Source organism: Molossus molossus, unplaced genomic scaffold (genome assembly GCF_014108415.1).
Source record: "Molossus molossus isolate mMolMol1 unplaced genomic scaffold, mMolMol1.p scaffold_m16_p_7, whole genome shotgun sequence".
NCBI lineage: Eukaryota > Metazoa > Chordata > Mammalia > Chiroptera > Molossidae > Molossus > Molossus molossus.
In genome coordinates, this window is record NW_023425401.1 from 98111123 (window position 1) to 98130050 (window position 18928).

At 39.8% G+C, this 18928-nt stretch overlaps 1 protein-coding gene across 2 annotated transcripts in view; it reads left to right on the plus strand.

Moving 5' to 3' along the window:
* Window positions 1–11649, plus strand: part of NUP205 (nucleoporin 205) — a 74725-nt gene extending 63076 nt beyond the window's left edge. For both annotated transcript variants that reach the window (XM_036246575.1, XM_036246576.1), the window contains 7 exons: window positions 1127–1255; window positions 1458–1584; window positions 5296–5462; window positions 7005–7128; window positions 7594–7722; window positions 8271–8344; window positions 11311–11649. In XM_036246575.1, the coding sequence (XP_036102468.1) occupies window positions 1127–1255; window positions 1458–1584; window positions 5296–5462; window positions 7005–7128; window positions 7594–7722; window positions 8271–8344; window positions 11311–11463 (903 nt within the window). In that variant the 3' untranslated portion in view covers window positions 11464–11649. The remainder of the gene's footprint in view (window positions 1–1126; window positions 1256–1457; window positions 1585–5295; window positions 5463–7004; window positions 7129–7593; window positions 7723–8270; window positions 8345–11310) is intronic.
* The last annotated feature ends 7279 nt before the right edge of the window (window positions 11650–18928 follow it).

The window sequence follows — 18928 nt, forward strand, 5'->3', positions numbered from 1 at the left end:
TTATCATTGATAGGGAGAAAAAAATATTTTTGACGAATCACTTATAAGGTGGCCTATGAAAAGGTTTTAGTGCATCTGTTTTATCTGTAAGACTAGCAAACGGCCAGTTAGTTACAAGTTTTAAAAAGAGATATAACTATTTTGACAAAATAAGTTTATATATAGTCTCCTTAATATGTTTTTGCCTTCTCCAAATTTATTAGTTCAAATAACGTATATATTTTACATATATGTATATAAGTGTATGGAGGTGTGTGTATAATACCAGTTTTTAAAATACATGTTTTTATTGTCTACTTACTATATGCAGAACACTATACTAAGCACTTTAAATACAATTCCATGACTCAGGTAATCCTGGCAACAATCTTAGAAGGTAGGAATTACTATTACCACCCTAGAAATATGACCATAGAGGCTTGAGGAAGTTAAGTAACTTGTTCAAGTTCACATAGCAAAAAGTTATGCACCTGCTATTGGAACCCACGCCTCTGATTCCACACCCATGTTCTGACCACTGGATTTACTGCAAGTTTTGAAAAGCCCATCCTTTCCCTTTGAAACCTTAGGAAAAATTGTATTCTCAGATAAAATGTACCAATATTTCAAACAGATGGCATTTGTGTTCTGTCAGCCAAGGGACAGCTGTGAATTCCCAACCCCTTTATGAAGTCCCAAGAAGTGGCCATGGGAGTAGCAGCCTTTGTATTTGAGCTCTAGTAGACAATTAGCATGGATGTGCTAACTGTTACAGACTGTCTTCTGTTTGCCATAGCAGTTTGCTTCTCATTGGTTATCAACTTGTGTTTATTTAATGAGCATCTACCAAGCAATTATTTGCTGTGATACAGAGAATTCTTTGGCAAACACTTAGATTATAGTTGGGATTCACTCACTGCTAAAAAATTGGTATTTAATGAGTTGACTGCCAAGTGTATACATTTGCAAAAAGTTGACTTTAATAGCGCTGACTTTAGTTGACTCCGTTGGAATAAGAAATCAGACACTTTGAAGTGAATCCAGTCTCCACTGAGTTTTTTGTTTCTAATATCCCTCAAGAAAGAGAGGTTGCTAACTAATTTTAAACATTTAACTAGATATGAACAAAATATTTTTTCTTTTTTAGCGCCAGTGCCTCGGACTACTAAGTCGCTTTGGTGGCTCTGACAGACTCCGTCAGTTTAAATTTCAAGATGATAATGTGGAGGGAGACAGAGTGAGCAGGAAAGATGAGATCGAACTGGCTATGCAACAGGTAAGAGGAGTGAGAACGTGTACCTGTTCTGTAAAATATTTTTAGAAATATTTGATAAAAGTAACTGGGTAATTTTACTAATTGATTTATAACTTTGTTGTAATTTTACAGTTTAAACATAATTGTGTCCTTCAAATGTGGATTTCCATGATATTAGGTCATTTGGGAGCTAATATTTTTGTTACTGCTATTCTTCCATTAGATTTGTGCCAATGTCATGGAATACTGCCAGTCACTCATGTTGCAGAGTTCCCCGACCTTTCAGCATGCTGTGTGCCTCTTCACCCCGTGCCTATCAGAAACCGTGAATAGAGAGGGAGCCCGGCAAGGTGAGCCTCGTTCTTCCTCTCTGTATTTGAGGAATTACGTTGTTATGATTATGACAAACTCTGACGGGCTTTGGTAAGAGGTGGTGTTTTTTTCTTTGTGAGTAGTAACAATGAGAAAAAAATTAAAACTTTCCTAAGAAGGAGTGGTGAGGACATACTGTTGTCAGACCTATGGATAGGCTGGGGAGCTCAAGAGAATAGAGGGATTCTATATTTTCTGAGAATAAATCTAGAAGAGTCTTGGAATAGTACTTGAGAATCCAAAGGAAGGATCTAGGCTTGGAGAGTAAGCTAGCTGGATTAAAATATGAAAATAGAGCAGCCCCATTCTCTCCAAACATGTATCAGACTTTTTGATACTATATAATCGGTCCCTGAGGCTCTGTTCATTTTTTTTTTTTTTTTTAATCCTCATCCGAGGACATTTTTCCATTTTTTGTACAGACAGAGTGGGAGGGAGAGAGAGGAAGAGACAGAGAGGGAAACATCGATGTGAAAGGGACACATCGAGTGGCTGCCACCCGCACGACCAACCAGAGCCGGGGACAAACTGCAACCGAGGTACATGCCCTTAGTAGGAACCGAACCCGGGTCTCTCCGGACCGCAGGTGGATGCTCTAACCGCTGAGCCAAACCGGCCAGGGCTCTGTTCATTTTTTAAACTTTTTTTTTTCTCTTTGTTCTTTTCTTTAAATATTTTTGATCGATCTATCTTCAAGTTCACTTATTCTTTCCTTAGTCAGCTCCATTTGGCTGTTAAGTATATCCAGTGATTTTTTTTTTAATTTCAGAAATGGTTCTTTTTTTGTATCATTTATATTTTTTCTACTGAGGTACCCTATGGTTTTTATTGTTTGTGAGCCTGTTTTGTTTTCTCTTGGGTAGGATAGTCAGAATAGCCACTTTGAAACCCTCATTCACTGATTTCAAACATCTGGTTCATCTGTGATTAGACTTGATCGGTTTTCTTGTTTCTTGAGAAGGTTTTCCATTTTCTTAGTTGTTCGTATGTTGGGCAATTTTAAATTGCATACTGCACTCCCTACCAGTGTCTCTGCTCCTGTTCACTCTGGTACCGTAAGGTAGCTGTTTTTATATTATGTCTAGGATTTTTTACCTGTTCTCTGCTCTGATTTCAGTTTGTCACACCTGGAAGCAGAAGTCCTTAATATCTAATAAGATACTTTTACTTAAAGATACCTTTCATTCAGTCATTCATTTGGAGAGTAGTCTTATTTAGGTAAGAGTATGTCTTAAAGAAATTGAAGATGTAGCTATAAAGCTTTATAGCCATATTCTGTGGGATGAATGAGTATTAAATCATTTAGATTGTACATATAAAACAATGCCTTTGGCTTAATTAAGCAAATTAATTCTGCATAGTTCTAGCTTTCTTCTGTATTCAGACAAGAGTGGGAGCATTCAGGGTGGTATGGACATAGACGCTTTCTTGTACATTCAAAAAGTTTGCTTCTAAGAAGATCACTAGAATATAAAGGTGCCACCCTGGGAAGAGTCCCACCTTGGGGAGATGCTGATCCCGGCATGTGCTCATGGGTGGTTCAGCAAAGGGGAAAGATTGTCTTCACTTTGGAATGATTGGCAGTCCTACTCTCAACCCCACATTTACAACTGTGGTTTGCATGTCACCCAGCAGTGACTTTGCACCTCATCCTTCCCCTCTGTATCTGGCAGTTTGTGAATAAAGATGAATCTCTGTATTGTTCTTGTAGGTCTTGATGGAGACCTCTGACTCCGCATCAAGAGAGCAGTCCTTCTCGTCCCCTTAAATCTAACGCTTTCAAAAACAAATGTAACCTGAACATAAGATTTTCAAATCGAATCTTAATTTTGTCATTTATTCTTCAAAAACATTAATCATATGCTAATAACTTATCGGTAGTAACTATTAAAACTTCGTTTAGTTTCTTCTGATTTTGAGCTAATCTTTCACAAACTGTTATCATTCTTTGATCTTTAATACTTAAAGATGAGCTCTATGAAGCCTTATAAATTGATCTTTGTTCTCCCTCAGGCTTTTTAAAGAGTTAAAAGCATGTTTTCCTCTGCCAATTCTAGACACGGGAGTGGGTAGGTGTGTGGTAGGTTCGAGAACTCTGAGTTATAGGGAGGCAGTTTACGCCTAGATTTGCGTCCCAGTTCTACAAGTGACTATTAGTATGGCTTCAGAAAAATCACTTACTCTCTTCATGCCTCGGCTTCTTTATCTGTGAAATGGCAGTAACAACAAGCTCCGCTCCATGAGTTATTGTAAGGGTTGTATGTGTTACTAGCTGTAAAGTGCTTTAGAATAGTGCCTAGCACTACCTAAATGTTGGCTATTGTCATTTCCACTATTGCTGCTGCTGCTGTTGTTGTTCAGTATATTTACTATTATGATCAGGGCCCCTTTCCTCTAGCTAGCAACTCTCGTGCCTAGGCCTCGTGGTCTTTCCTGTAGCCAGATTTCTTATAAGTCATCCTCATCTGATGTCTACGTCTGATAGCCTCTGAACACTAATATTTTCTAGATTTGATCATATTAGTGTGTGAGAACTGAAATGCAGTGGAGTAATCTCAACACTAGACCATCTTTGTGGGGACCTTTCTATCGGGGGAGAAACTACACAAAAGTTATCTGGGGACCAGGATACATAATTTCCCCAGGAGGAGGCTCTGTATAGATGGCCCGTATCGTGAGGACTGTCACATCTTCACTGAAGACTGGAACGGGAAACCTAAAATCAGACGAGTCTGGGATATCCTGGTTGGTGGCAGCATCTACCGGCCAGGGACTGTTCTCTCTCCCCTCTGCATGAAGACCTAAGAGATCTGGCTCAGGAGAAAGTTAAGGGGGGAGGTAGCAGCGAAGGAAGTGCAGATCGCCTTCAGTGTTCATGGCAGTGAGGGCCATTAACAAAGGTGATCTCCAAACTGAACTTGAAATTACTAAAGTGTTTCTTAAGAAATCCCTCAGTCATAGAGAAAAGTGCTCTGTGTGCCCCACACAGGCTGTCTGTAGAAAAGCAGTGTTGCTGGTCTCTAGCTCGTCCCTCTGCGGGCAGCTTTTCTGACGTCTCAGCGTTCCTTGTACCTTCTTCACAAGGCACTCAAGTCAAAGGCAGATCGTTTTGTTTTGCTACCCAAATGGAGTTACTATGGTAAAAGACTCATTAAAGTTTAAATCCAACGATAGTTTTTGAATATTTTAGTTGATGATTTCCTTCTCTCTTTGGAAGAGTGACTTTGAGCTGGGAATTCAGCTACCAGGAAGACGAAGACTGGGGATGAACCCATATAACTAGAGCAGTAGGGTGAGGCAAGAGTTACTCATCTGGGGTCAGGAAACCCCAAACTTGTGTATATGGCTTGTGTGGGGTGGGGTGAGTGTAAAAGTTTATAACTAACATAGTTCTGAAAGACATCTTTATCCAATACAGGGTCAGCTCTCTCTCTGTCCAGTAGTCAAATTTCCTTATTTCCCTTAAGGTCTTCAGCCTTATGTTCATCCCTGGTTTTGTGCTTACAGTAGCTCCTAACCACTCCTTTGAACTGACATTGGTATTTAAGAGTAGTCTTGGGTTGGTTTTAATAATAGTTTACATGCCCTTAAATTCCTGGGCATCTCTTGTTTTAAAACAGGTCATTTGAAATTCATATAAAATGCTTATAAGTGGAACATTATTTTTTTTTTATCATCAACTCTGATAGATACCCAAGCTCCAGTAGTTCCATATTGGCGCCTGCCTGGTTTGGGTATTATTGTCTACCTGCTGAAACAGAGCGCTAATGATTTCTTCAGCTATTATGACAGTCATCGACGGAGTGTCAACAAGCTACAGAATGTAGAGCAACTTCCACCAGATGAGATAAAAGAGGTATGAATCTTATAATGGGCTGTGAAGCCATTGACTTTACTAATAGGGACCAGGGTACTGGTGTCAGACTTGTGAGTAAAGATGATGTATGCAGTGAGACGGAGGAATTAAAATGATTCCTCTGTATGGCTTGAAGAAGAGTCCCTCACCTTGGCACCATGCCTTGTAAGCATAGAGACTCTTGAATGAGAGACAATGAAGTTGCACCTGTCCAAGAAAACCACCTGCCATCGGGAGAATGGCAGCCGGCCTTTGAATAGGTAATTTATACTCTAAAATCTGTGCTGAGAACTTAGGCTTCTATTACAGGTGCTTATTCAGTAGATACGATTCCTTAGGTAAGATGTCTCTGTGCCTTCAGTATCTTCAGTACCTGTTTAGTAAAATTTTCAGACAAGGGGATGGTGCATCAAACGTGACTGCCTGCTGTCAATGACCCAGAATCGTTCCCTGGCATTTACTGCGGCTAAAGATGCTGAGTTGCTAGGCTTACTCCCTAAGTAGCTTGCCCTCTTTCCCGTTGGCACAGCTGAACTATCAGGCATCTTTTGGCCAGTGCTGCAGCTTCCTGGTGTCCTGTGGCAGGCTGGCAGATGTTGAGCTATTTTCCCATTCCTGGTTCACTCCAACGTTCCTAAAAAACTCCATGTCACTCTTCAGAGTAGTCAACGCCTACTCCTTCTTGCCACTCTTCTGATAATCATAGGGGATGTTTATTGAGTGGTTTCATGTGCCAGGCCCTGAGCTACAAGTTCTACCTGAATATACGAGGCAGAGGTTGTTGCTTCTCTCATTTCTCAGATGAGGAAACCCAGGCACTGGAACTTTGAATACCTAAAGCCACAGCTAGCAAGTCCAGATTGAGGCAGGAGTCATTGACTGGGTTCAGGTCGTCCCTGAAATTGTGTGGTTTACATCTGGCGGCCTTTCCCCCTCATGCATAGCTTATAGGTGATGCTAGTACTTGAAAGAGGGACTATAGCATCACAGTCAACTACGGGACCTTCCACCAGCCCGTTCAGTACGCCCTCTGCCAGACCCAGTGTCTGAATTTTAACTGGACTGTGTGCTTATAGGTCTGCCACATAGAAAGGTGACGGGGAGGGTTCATGTTTGTGACTGTGTTTTTTATGCTCTAGAAAATCACATTTTCTTCAGAAGATCTGTGACAGCTGTTACAGCTGTGCTGTGGCCTTGTTACACCTGCTGCTGGAAAGACCTAGTTTTTCTTCTGTCTGAAGTGATGGGGAATTCAGGGTTGCTCGGCCCATCAGCAGATTGGAAATGTCTGTCTCAGGGACAGGACTTATTCAAAAAGCAACAAATGAATATTCATTTGTAATTCGACTGCTTCTTTGTTTTTTTTGTGTTTTTTTTTACTAGCTCCCTAACTAGATGATGACTCTTGTCTGCCAGGATGTTTAAACTTATTTGAATGTTTATCACAGTGCTTATCCCAGGCGACCCTCTTACAGTAAATTTTCATTAATTTTTGTTACAGTTTGTGTCATTCTTAATACTGCATTTGTTTCTTTTTCTTAGTTGTGTCAAGCTGTGATGCCTGCTGGTGTTGATAAAATCTCCACTGCCCAGAAATATGTTCTAGCCAGACGGCGTTTGGTGAAGCTGATCAACAACCGAGCTAAACTGCTGTCCCTTTGTTCTTGTATCCTTCATGAAATCCCAGGGGCACTGGATGGTGGCCTGTAAGAGAATCTGCAAATTGTAGAACTGTTTACTTTTTCTCAGTTATTTGGCCACAAAAACCGCATGGAAAGGGACATAATTATTGTTCCTTTTTTCCCAGTAAATGCCTGCTATATTTCCAAATCGAATTTTTTCTTTTTCTTTTAGAGCAGCTAGTAATCCTGATACTGTATACAGACACTTTCTGTCTGGACAGGAGACAAGGACATTGGAGACTGCTGGTGCAGCGCCCCCGGTCCTCACCTCCTCCTCAGCACACCCTGCTGCTCTCTGGGGAGACACCTTCTGTGGAGTCCCTCCCCTAGCTGTAAGACTGAGGCTGTGGGTACCTCACTAGGTGGTGCACTCTCCTTCTTCCTCCTCAGAAACGGGTTTGTAAAATCGAGTTGAGATTGTTTTCCTTTATCTGAGCTCTCCTCTGTAGTTATCATAGAGACCTGCCTGTTTATTCTCTGGCGCCATCTGGAGTACTACTTGTTACACTGCACGCCCACGGATTCCCAAGATTCCTTGTTTGCCTCCAGGACCTTGTTCAAAAGCAGAAGGCTACAAGGTAAACCTTATTCTGCAAATTCGCGATCCATAAATGCCTTTGGATTTTAGTGCCTGGAAAACCTAGTCACATTTTAATGTATTTTTTATGTGTCTAGGTTATTAAGAGTAAAATCGAGAGCTACTTAGGTATTAGACACCTTTATTTTGTATTTTATTTCTATCCATGGGAAATTGTGCAGAGCATAACAGCACCTTAGAGGCTGCTCCTCACCTGCTCCTCAACTTCTTTCAAGTAAGGGGTGACAGCTCCAGTGTTCTCTGGTCACAGATAATTGTCCAGAAAATTGGAAGTGGGTCAGCCTAGGCCACGGGTCTGGTTGCGGGGGTGAGCCTCTGTGACTGCTGTGGAAAAAACAGAAGACGAGCTCGAGAGCCCTGGCCCAGGCCAGTGAAGTGCTTCCGGGGCTTCCGTTTGCTGAGAGCTGAAACGGAGTTCTCGGTCTTGACCCGTGTTTCCCATGCTCTGTGGCTCATTGTCCTCGGGTTCCTCCCCTGTGTTGTAGACATAAACTGCAGAGATGGTTTGTGTGTATCTTTCATCTCTAGATTCCTTTGCTTCTGAAGCCAATATGGATTTTAGAAGTGGACTGACTATGGTGAGCCAACATGACATAGACCAGGTAGGGTTCTGTTCTCATACTCGTTTTTTATTTCTGAAGGAAAGTCTAGTATTAGTAAGATGATGATTTTCAGGATGTGTACAAAGGCCTGATTTGACTTCTGCATGACCACCTAACAGCTGTTGATATTGGAACAACTTCCTTCGGAGCCTCCATTTCCCCATCGGAAAAATGGCAATGATAGTTCAACCTCAGAGCTTTGTCAGAATTAACTGAGGTTTCACACGTGAGACTCCTAGGGTAGTGCCTGGGAACTACTAAGAGTTCAGTAATTGATAGACATTATGATCTGGAAACTCCTAATTTAAAAAAAATTTTTTATTAACTTTGTAGAATTTTTAGGCACAAAGCGTCACTCAACTTAATTTTTCAGAAAACAATTTAATGGCGAGATTGTGCATAGCCATTAAACCTTTAACTATAGTAGACTATAATGTTATATAGGTCATGTGTCACTTTACGATGGGGATACATGTTTAGAAGCGTGTTATTAAGCGAGTTTGTGGTTGTGTGAACATCATAGCATGCACTCACACAGCCTCGACGGTGTAGCCTTCCACACTCTTAGGCTATGTGGTGTGGCCTGTTACTGCTGGACTACAAACCAGTGCAGATCGTATGTTACTGTACTGAATACTGAGGGCAGTTTCAACCCAATGCTGTTTGTGTATCTAAACATATCTAAACACAGGAAAGGTACAGTAAAAATACAGTATAAAAGATAAAAAGTGGTACATCTATACGGAGTGCTTGCCGTGACGGGCGCTTGCAGGACGGGGAGTGGCTCTGGGTGGGTGAGTGAGTGGAGAGTACCGGGGGGGTCTAGGACACCACTGCACATCCTGCAGACTCACAGACACTGTCCACTTAGGCCGCACTAAGTTCACTCCTTTTATTTTATTTTTTAAAATTTATATATTTTTGTTACAGATATTTCTCCTTTTCCCCCCATTGACACCCTCCTCCTTGCCCCCCCCCCCAGTATTCTTGTCTGTGTCCATTGGTTATGCATACACTAAATTTATTAACTTTTTTTCTCTCTTCAGTAATAAATTAAACTTAGCTTATTGTACTGGTTTTACTTTATAAACTTTTTAATTTTTAAACAACTTTTTGACTCTTTTATAATAACACTTAGCTTAAAACACAAACCCGTTGTATAGCTGTACAAAAATTTATTTTTATATCCTTATTCTATAAGCTTTAAGTTTTTTTTTTTTTAATATGTATTGTTTTCCTTTATTTATTTTAGAGAGTGAGGAAGTGAGAGGGAGAGAGAGAGAGAAACATTGATGAGAGAGAACATTGATTGGCCGCCTCCTGCATGCCCCCCTGACCAGGAATTGAACTGGCGACCTCTTGGTGCCTGGGTCGACGCTCAACCACTGAGCCACACTGGCCAGACTAAGCTCTTTTTTCTCTTTATTTATTTTCAAACTTTTTGTTAAAGAGTAAGACACAAACACACACATCAGCCTAGACCCACACAGGGTCAGGCATCAGGATCGCTGTCTTGCCCCAGGGGCAGTAACACGCGGAGCCGTCCTCTCCGGTGGCGGCAGTGCCTCTTCTGCAGTACCTCCTGAGGACCTGCCCGAGGCTCTTCCTGAGGACTTGTTCTCTTCACAAATACATCCACGGTGGTTTTTGGTTTATTTCTTTTTTTCATCATAGATTTGCTTATAAGCAGATAATGCACCGTGAACACTCCTAGCTCTATTAACGATGGCAACCAAGTCATTAGGTGGTAGGGATTTTTCAGCATCATTATAATCTTACGGAATCACCATCACACATGCAGTACGACGTTGACCAAAATACGTTACGTGGCATGTGACTGTGTACAGTATTATGTACTTAGTAGCCCTTTGGTTAGTGGTGTTGGAATTGAATGAGGAGCGTTCCAAAAACAATTAAAATGAGAACCTTATATGAAACAGATACAGAGTCTTAGGAACAGAGCAGTTGTCAGGGTGTGTGATATTAGGGGAAATGAATCACAGCTAGATCTACTCCTAGGCAACTAAAAGAAATGTTCTTGGCCGTGATTTGATAACTCCTCTGCTCTTCCCTGAACCCTTTTGGTCACTGCCTTTCTTAAAGCTGAAGTTTGGGCCTTGACCCGGAAGGAGGGGCGCAGTTACAGTATTGTTCAGACCCACACTTAGCCAGATGTTACAGATGCTGTGCTGTCATCCTGGTGACTTTGTCACAGCAGTTATGTTAGCATGGTTTGTTCAGGGAAGCTAACGTTAAGTGAGGCCATGTGCAGAATGAACTAGAGCACAGATCTTACAGAAGATGTTTAATAAACTGTGTTGAATTAATGACTGTTTCATTGGGCTGGTCTGTTATAAATTTAGAAGAAATACAGGATTAGTAAATAACCTCTGTGGTTTAATTTTAATGCAAAATCAAAGGCAGTTAGTTCAATACAATATTTGTATTTGATTTTAGCTTTTCAGTGTAATGCCAAAAGGATCCATCTGAAACTACATAGACACTCTAAAATACATCTGAGGTCTGAAGTAGATACCAGATTCCCTTCCCTCAATTATATATTCTTAAAAGTAAAAGCATGCACATGTTGGCTTTTTTAAATTGCACAATAAAGTAAAAGTTCTTCCTGCTGTATCCTTTATTTCTTTCTCCAAAGATATTCACTCTTAAAACTTCTTGTGTGGTGCTCAGGAAGTGTTTTTGTGCATATGTCCACATGTCAACAGCAGCATCAATAGTTGTTATTTAAAGAGGTTTTAAATGTTACACATTTATACAAGAAAAGAAAGGGGGGAAACAGTTTGAATAAATTCTAGGGTGGAAAATGTGATTTTTTTTTTTAACTTGGTACATGAGAAAGGACCAACATTACAGAGATTCAAAGGTATTTTAAGTTGGAAGAAAGAATAAAAGAAATATTCAAGACTGCAGTTTTAATAATGAAATGTCCTCTGTCTTACCTCTAGCTTCAGGCTGATGCCATCAACGCTTTCGGAGAATCACTACAAAAGAAACTTCTGGACATTGAAGGATTATATTCAAAAGTTCGATCTCGCCATAGTTTCATACAAGCCCTTGTCAGACGTATCCGAGGCCTACTGAGGATATCACGGAACTGAGAGCCCGTGGTTAATGTACTCTCCTAGGGAAGAGATGAATTGGGGAAAACTATCTCCTTTTTATAGATTAGTTTGTCTCTAAATTATGACCAAAAATATTTTGTTATTTCTTTCTTTATATATGGACATTTTTTTTCTGTAAACTTTGCCTGGTTTCAGCCTTACTAGTAAAAAAATAAACATTTTAAATAAAACAAATAAAACAAATGTATGATTAGTCTTTTGAAATTTTACCTAGAAAACGATCAACATTATCAGGAATCCAGTGTTTTAATTTTCCACAGTGGTGGTTTTCCCCTAGGGATATAGTTCTAAATGCTAGATTAAAGACATAGTCTGGAAATTCTCATTTTGTTTTCTATCTTTGCATCTACATTACATTTCTGTGGTATTTAGGGTTACTCTGTGGGGCAGAGTGGATAATAAACTATAGCCATGCTTCTTAATAGACTAGTGTACTCAGAAACGTCTCAAAAAGTCAAGCCATCTCTTTCCTAAAATTATTTGTTCCTTAGAAATGAGTGTGAAATTTCTCTAATCATCTGCGCATATTTCTCATATAACATATAATAATTACAGTTAAGGCAAAAGAATTTGACAATCACCTCTCTATATCTTGCTCAGTTGTATTTATGTTCAAGTAACTACATCATCTCAAAGTCCATTTTTCCTTTTTTGGCCACCAATTCTTTCAGCTTAATATATAGGAGAGACTGCTGAGAGTCTTGACTCTCTTGTAATAGCAGAAAATTAATTCTTACTTCTGTAGTGTTGCTTTTATTTTTATTTTTTTATCCTCACCCAAGGACTTTTTTTTTTTTTGCATTTATCTTCGGATAGAGTGGGAGGGAGTGAGGGAGGAAGAGAGAGAGAGACACATCGACTGGTTGCCACCCACACAACCCCATCCGGGGCCGGGGACAAACTGCAACCAAGATACGTTCCCTTAGCGGGAACCGAACCCAGGATTCTCTGGTCCGCAGGCTGACGCTCTAACCGCTGAGCCAAACTGGCCAGGGCTATTTTTAATCTTAAGAAATCTCCACGGCTTTTTAGCATCTTTTAAAAAAGGCTTTGCCATTGTTATATTTTGAAATTAATTTACTACCCACCACTTACAAACATTAGTCTTTAGCTGTTCATAGAGAAGTCTTAGAGGGGTGTGAATGAATAAATAAGTGGATCCAAAATGTAGTAATAATGCCTGTTACTCCACTGGTCAGGAATATGGCGATCTCTGTCGTCTGGAACACAGGCAGGAACCTGCAAAATCAGAAACAAGCCGGGGCACAGAGTCAAAGCATCTGATAAACCTCTGACGGGCAGACATGTTAGCTAAATACAGAATTAAGACTGAATTTGCTAAGCTTCATAGTTTGTTTTCCCATCATTTCTTCCCGAATTGCAGCTGGCTGTGGATGAGAAGTTGGGGCAGTGGAGACGGATGTGGGAGGGAGAGGCAGGAAGAATTGCAGCTTCATGTGTGCTGCTCAGAAGGCTGACCAGAAACATTGTGCCCTGGCCAGTTTGGCTCAGCGGTTAGAGCGTTTCAGGTTCGATTTCGGTCAAGGGCACATTACCTGGGTTGCAGGTTACCTGGGTTATAGGTTTGATCCCCAGCCCCGGTTGGGTCTGCTGGAGGCAGCCAACTGATGTCTCTCTCTCTCTTCCTCCCTCCCTCTTTCCCTTCTACTCTCTCTAAACATCAATGGAAAAATATCCTCAAGTGAGGATTAAAAAAGAAGGAAATGTGTTTGTATAATCAGTCCAGTAAGGACACTCGCCCTGACTTGGCACTGGGTGTGCAGAGAGGCTTCTGGGTACAGTGTGGGCTCTTCAGCAAAGGAAAAGGATAAATACAGACTACAGATACTGTATTTTTAGAAGTTTTAGCATTTAGGGGGTAGGTTCATCTATTCCTTCTAAATAAGCAAAGGATCTTAATGCGTTGTTTTTACTGAGTCGATCAGTTTGGTGGGGTTAGAAAAAAAGAGGCAAGTACCTTGTCATTCTTATTACAGTTTTTATACGATAGTAATACATAAATATATGTCTGAACTTTATCTGAGCTAGAAAAGCTGTTCGTACACGACCTAACCTTTTCTAAATGTTTGTCTATTGTTTTCCCAACTAACTGAAAATTTTGGAATCGTCACCAATGTTGAGAGAAAAGGACAGGAATCCATACAGCTTTCACTTGGCTTCACCAGTGAACATTTTGCACATTGCTTTAGCTCTTTTATATGTGCATGTGTTGGTTTTCTTCCTTAGCTATTTGAAAGTTGGTTGTAGACATCATGGCACTTTTTCTGTGATATTTCAGCAAGTAAGAATGAGGATATTTCTTTCCTAATCAATCACAATACCCTTATCACACATAAGACATTTGACAATAAAATTTTCTAATACTTAGTTCATATTTAATTTTCCTCAATTGCCCCCAAAATACTTTCAAACTTTTTTTTTTTTACGCACAGGATTTCATCAAGAATCAAACGTTACATGTAGTTTTCTCTCCAGTCTCCTTTGTTCTGGAACACTTCCTCTTTCTTTTGGTGTGGAAAGGGAGGGCTCTTTTATGTCACATGACATTTTTTAGTTGTTTTGAAAAAATTTCCACAATTTGATTTTTAAAAAAATTTAGATTTAGGTTCAACATTTTGGGCAAGAATGCTTCAATTCTACGGGTGATAGGATGCCCTCAGCATACCATATCCAGAGGTACGTGTCAGTTTGTCCCTTGATATTAAGTGGGAACACTTAGTGAGGGTAATGTTTGACACACCTCTCCATTGTAAGCTGACCTTATCATTGGAACGAATAAGTAATCTGTGGGTTGACACTCTGACACTTGCTTCCCAAAAAAAACACAACCTTTTGACTACTGCTTTTACCGTTTATTTCAGTTTAAAAAACTGTGTACTGTTTCAATCATACAAATAATATAATCAATCTAATTCACACATAGGTGCCCACTCTTCATGTCCTGTACCTAATTTGCTCAAATCTTAATCATATTTGCTCTAGATCACCCCCCCCCCCTCTTTTTTAAAAGGAAATACAATATGGTGGACGCAGCTGAGGACAGACCTGTGAAATCCCTGATCTCATTCCCATTCTTCCCTCCCAGAGGTAACCATTGTTAGGAATTCATGGTTGATCTTTGTCAGTCATTGTTATATACTTCTATGTATGTGTATTCCTGGGCAGTAAAAAGTACTATTTTATGGGTTGTTCATTGATATGTGTGTCATCATACGAGGGAGCAATTCACAGGTTGTCTTTTTTTGTTTAATATTGTGTTTTTTGATCATTCCTCATTCTCGTTTATTATAAGGATTGAAGAGTGTATTGCATTTTACAAATACCCTAATTTATGAATTTTACTGGGGTAGACTAGTATACATTTACATGCCCAAGAGTTTGCTACTACAAACAGTGCTGCAACGATGATTATCATATGCGTCTCCTTGGATCAGACACGAGACATGTAAGAGGGCTTCTCTGGATTATGGAACCAGAAATGGAAATCCTGGGTTGGAGATTAAGAGCTTTAATTTTACAAGGGATTGCAATATTTTTCTTAGTGTTTGCGCCCATTTACTCCTACCCAAGGAGTGAGTTCCCGTTTGTCCACACCATCAATAACGGTTCCAATTCTCAAAACTGAGAGGCAGATACAGAGATTTCCCATATACCCCCACCCCCTAAACATGCATCGCCTCCCCCATTATCAACATCAATCATCAGGGTGGTACATTTTTACCAAGGATAATCCTGCCTTAACACAGCATAATCACCCAAAGCCCCTGGTTTTTATATTAGGGTTCACTCTTGGGGGTGTACATTCAATGGGTTTGGACAAATGTATAATGAGATATAGCCATCATTGAAATATACAGAGTATTTTTATTGCGCTAAAATTCCTCTGCATTCTGCCTAGTCATTTGTCCATACCCCAACCTCACCCCTTGGCAGCCAAAGATCTTTTCGTTGTCTCTATAGGTTTGTCTTTTCTGGAATTTCATATAGTTGGAATGAATGTCTGATTTTCTTTCACTTAGTAATGTGCATATATGCTTCTTCTTTGTCTTTTCATAGCTTGATAGCTTTTTCTTTTTTTTTTTTTTTTTAGTGCCGAATAATACTCCATTGTCTGGACATACCACAGTTACTTATCCACTCAATTACTGAAGGATATCTTGGTTTTTTCCAGGTTTTGGCAATTATGAACAAAGCTGCTATAAAGATCCTGCAATCTTTTTATGTAAACATAAATTCTCAACTCCTTTGGGTAAACACCAAGGAGGACAATTACTGGATCATATAGTAAGAGTATATTTAGTTTTGTGAGAAACCACCAAACTGTCTTCCAGAGTGGCTGTACCATTTTGATCCCCACCAACAATATGTGAGAGTTCCTGTTGTTCTGCATCCTTGTCAGCATTTGGTGTTAGTGTTCTGGATTTTGGCCAGTCTAATAGGCACAAAGTGGTTTCTCATTTTAATTTGCATATCCCTGGTGACAGGTGAGGTGGAACATGTTTTCATATGTTTATTTGCCATCTGTATATCTTTTCTGGTGAGGAGTCAAGGTGTTTGACCCATTTTTTAGATCAGGTTGTTTTATTGTTGTGTGTTGAAGAGTTCTTTGTACATGTAAAAACAAATTTTTTAAAAAAAACTTGATTTTAGAGACAGAGCAAGGGAGAGGGAGATAGAGATAGAAATATCAATGAGAGAGAACATCAATTGGCCGCCTCCTCCATGCCCTCGACAGGGGATCAAGCCCACAACCTGGGTATGTGTCCTGACTGGGAATCAAACTGGCGACCTCTCCGTGCATGAGTCAACGCTCAACCACTGAGCCACACTGGCCAGACAATTATTTTGGATTTCCTACATAGATGATCATGTCATACTTTTTTTTTTTGGTTTTTTTTTTTTATCCTCACCCGAGGACATTTTTCCATTTTTTGTTCAGGTAGAGTGGGAGGGAGAGAGAGGAACAGAGAGAGAGAGAAACATCGATGTGAAAGGAACACATCAAGTGGCTGCCACCCGCACAACCCAACCAGGGCCGGGGACAAACTGCAACCGAGGTACATGCCCTTAGCGGGAACCGAACCCGGGTCTCTCAGGACCGCAGGCCGATGCTCTAACCGCTGAGCCAAACCGGCCAGGGCTTTTTTTGTTTTTTGTTTTTTTATCCTCACCCGAGGACATTTTTCCATTTTTCATACTTTTTAACTTATGCCAATCTGATGGGTGTAAATGGTATTTGCATTGCTTTGAATATTTTGTTTATTATTCACCATTGTTTTTCTCTGTTTATAAGCTTTATCCATTTCTCTGTTGGATTATCTTTTTTTGTTGTTGTTGGGTTGTCTTTTTATTATTGATGTTCAGAAGGTAATTATATATTCAGAATGGCTTTACTTTTTTTCAGTTTGCATATATTTTCTCCCAGTCCATTGAGTTATCTTTCCACCTTTTTATGGTATGGAGGTTTTACATTTTAATGTGTCAGATCTATCTTTTTCTTGATGGTCTGTGTTCTTAATGTTTTATCTTAAAATTCACTCCAGCCTGAGATCATTACGATACTCTTCTATATTGTCTTTTGACAGTTTTAAAATATTTTCTTCTCGCCTAGGCCGGTTTAGCTCAGTAGTTAGAGCATCGGCCCTTAGACCAAGGAGTCGCAGGTTCAGTTCCAGTCAAGGGCATGTACCTTAGTTGTGATTCATCCCTAGCCCTGGTCAGGGTCAGGCGGGAGGCAACTGATCAGTGTATCTCTCTCACATTGATGTTTCTCTCTCTTTCCCTCCCACTCTATCTGAACAAAAATGGAAACATGTCCTCAGGTGAGGATAAATATATATATGTATATATATTGCCTCCTCATTAGGCCATTAATCTCTCTGGCATTGTGTGTGTGGGTGTATGGCATGACCTAATTTTATTTTTATCCCAATATGGATAATCAATATTTTTTTTATGATTCATTGAATAGCCCATTCTTTCTCACTGATCAGTAATATTACCTCTGTGATATGCCTCAAATTTGTAGGAGCTCTTTGTATAGAGGAAATTGGTTCTTTGTTTTGTGTACAAATGTTTTTCTTTCTTTTTCTTTTTGTAACCTTGCTTTTTTCACTTATCTTGAAGAGTTTTCTAAATAAACACATAAAAACTTCTTTCATATACACACAAGCACACAGACACAGAGGATTTTAATGTATGTAGATAGCATGATTTATTTTAATTATTTATTGATTGACATTGTTTCTCTTTTAACAACTTCCTTAATCTTGTGCTACAATGTATGTTTTTGAGCATACATAGTTTCATGCAATTGCTAAGACAAGGGATACACTAATTTTTTTAAAATTTATTTATTTTTTTATTAATTAATTTTTGTTACAGATGTTTCTCCTTTCCCCCCCACTGATTCCCCCCTCCCCCTCCCTCCCTGCCCTGTCCCCAGTTTGTTGTCCATGTCCACTGTTTATGCATACCTGCATATAAGTTCTGTGGTTTATCTCTCCCCCACCACCCCCTCTTCTGGGGATTGTCAGTCTGTACACCACTTCCATGTCTCTGGGACTACCCCATTCCTCAGACTGTTATGTTCATTATATTCCACAAATAAGTGAGATTATATGATACTTGTCTTTCTCTGTTTGGCTTGTTTCACTTAGGATGATACTTTCCAGGTCCCTCCATGTAATCTCAAAGGATAAGAGATCTTTCTTACAGCTGCATAGTACTCCATTGTGTATATGTACCACTGCTTTTTTATCCATTCGTCTACTGATGGACACTTGGGGCTGTTCCCAGATCTTAGCTATGGTAAATAGTGCTGCTACAAACATGGGGGTACATATATTCTTTCTGATTGGTGTTTCAGGCTTCTTAGGGTATAATCCTAGAAGTGGGATCACTGGGTCAAATGGAAGTTTAATTTTTAATTTTTTGAGGTAACACCATATTGTTTTCCATAGTGGCTACACCAGTCTGCATTCCCACCAGCAGTGTACTAGAGTCCCCTTTTCTCCAAACCCTCGCCAACACTTGTTGTTTGATGATTTGTTGATGGTGGACATTCTGACAGGTATGAGGTGATACCTCAATGTTGTTTTAATTTCCATCTCTCTGATGATTAGTGATGATGAGCATTAATTCATATGTCTCTTGGCCATTTGTATGTCCTGTTTGGAGAGGTGTCTATTTAGTTCCTCTGGCCATTTTTTAATTGGGTTCCTTGTCTTCCTTTTGTGGAGTTGTATGAGCACTCTCTCTATATATATTGGAAATTAACCCCTTATCTGATATATCATTGGCAATTATGCTCTCCCATACAGTGGGTAGCCTTTCCATTTTGATGATTGTATCTTTTGCTGTGCAGAAGCTTTTGAGTTTGATGTAGTCCCATGTGTTAATTTTCTCCTTTGTTTCTATT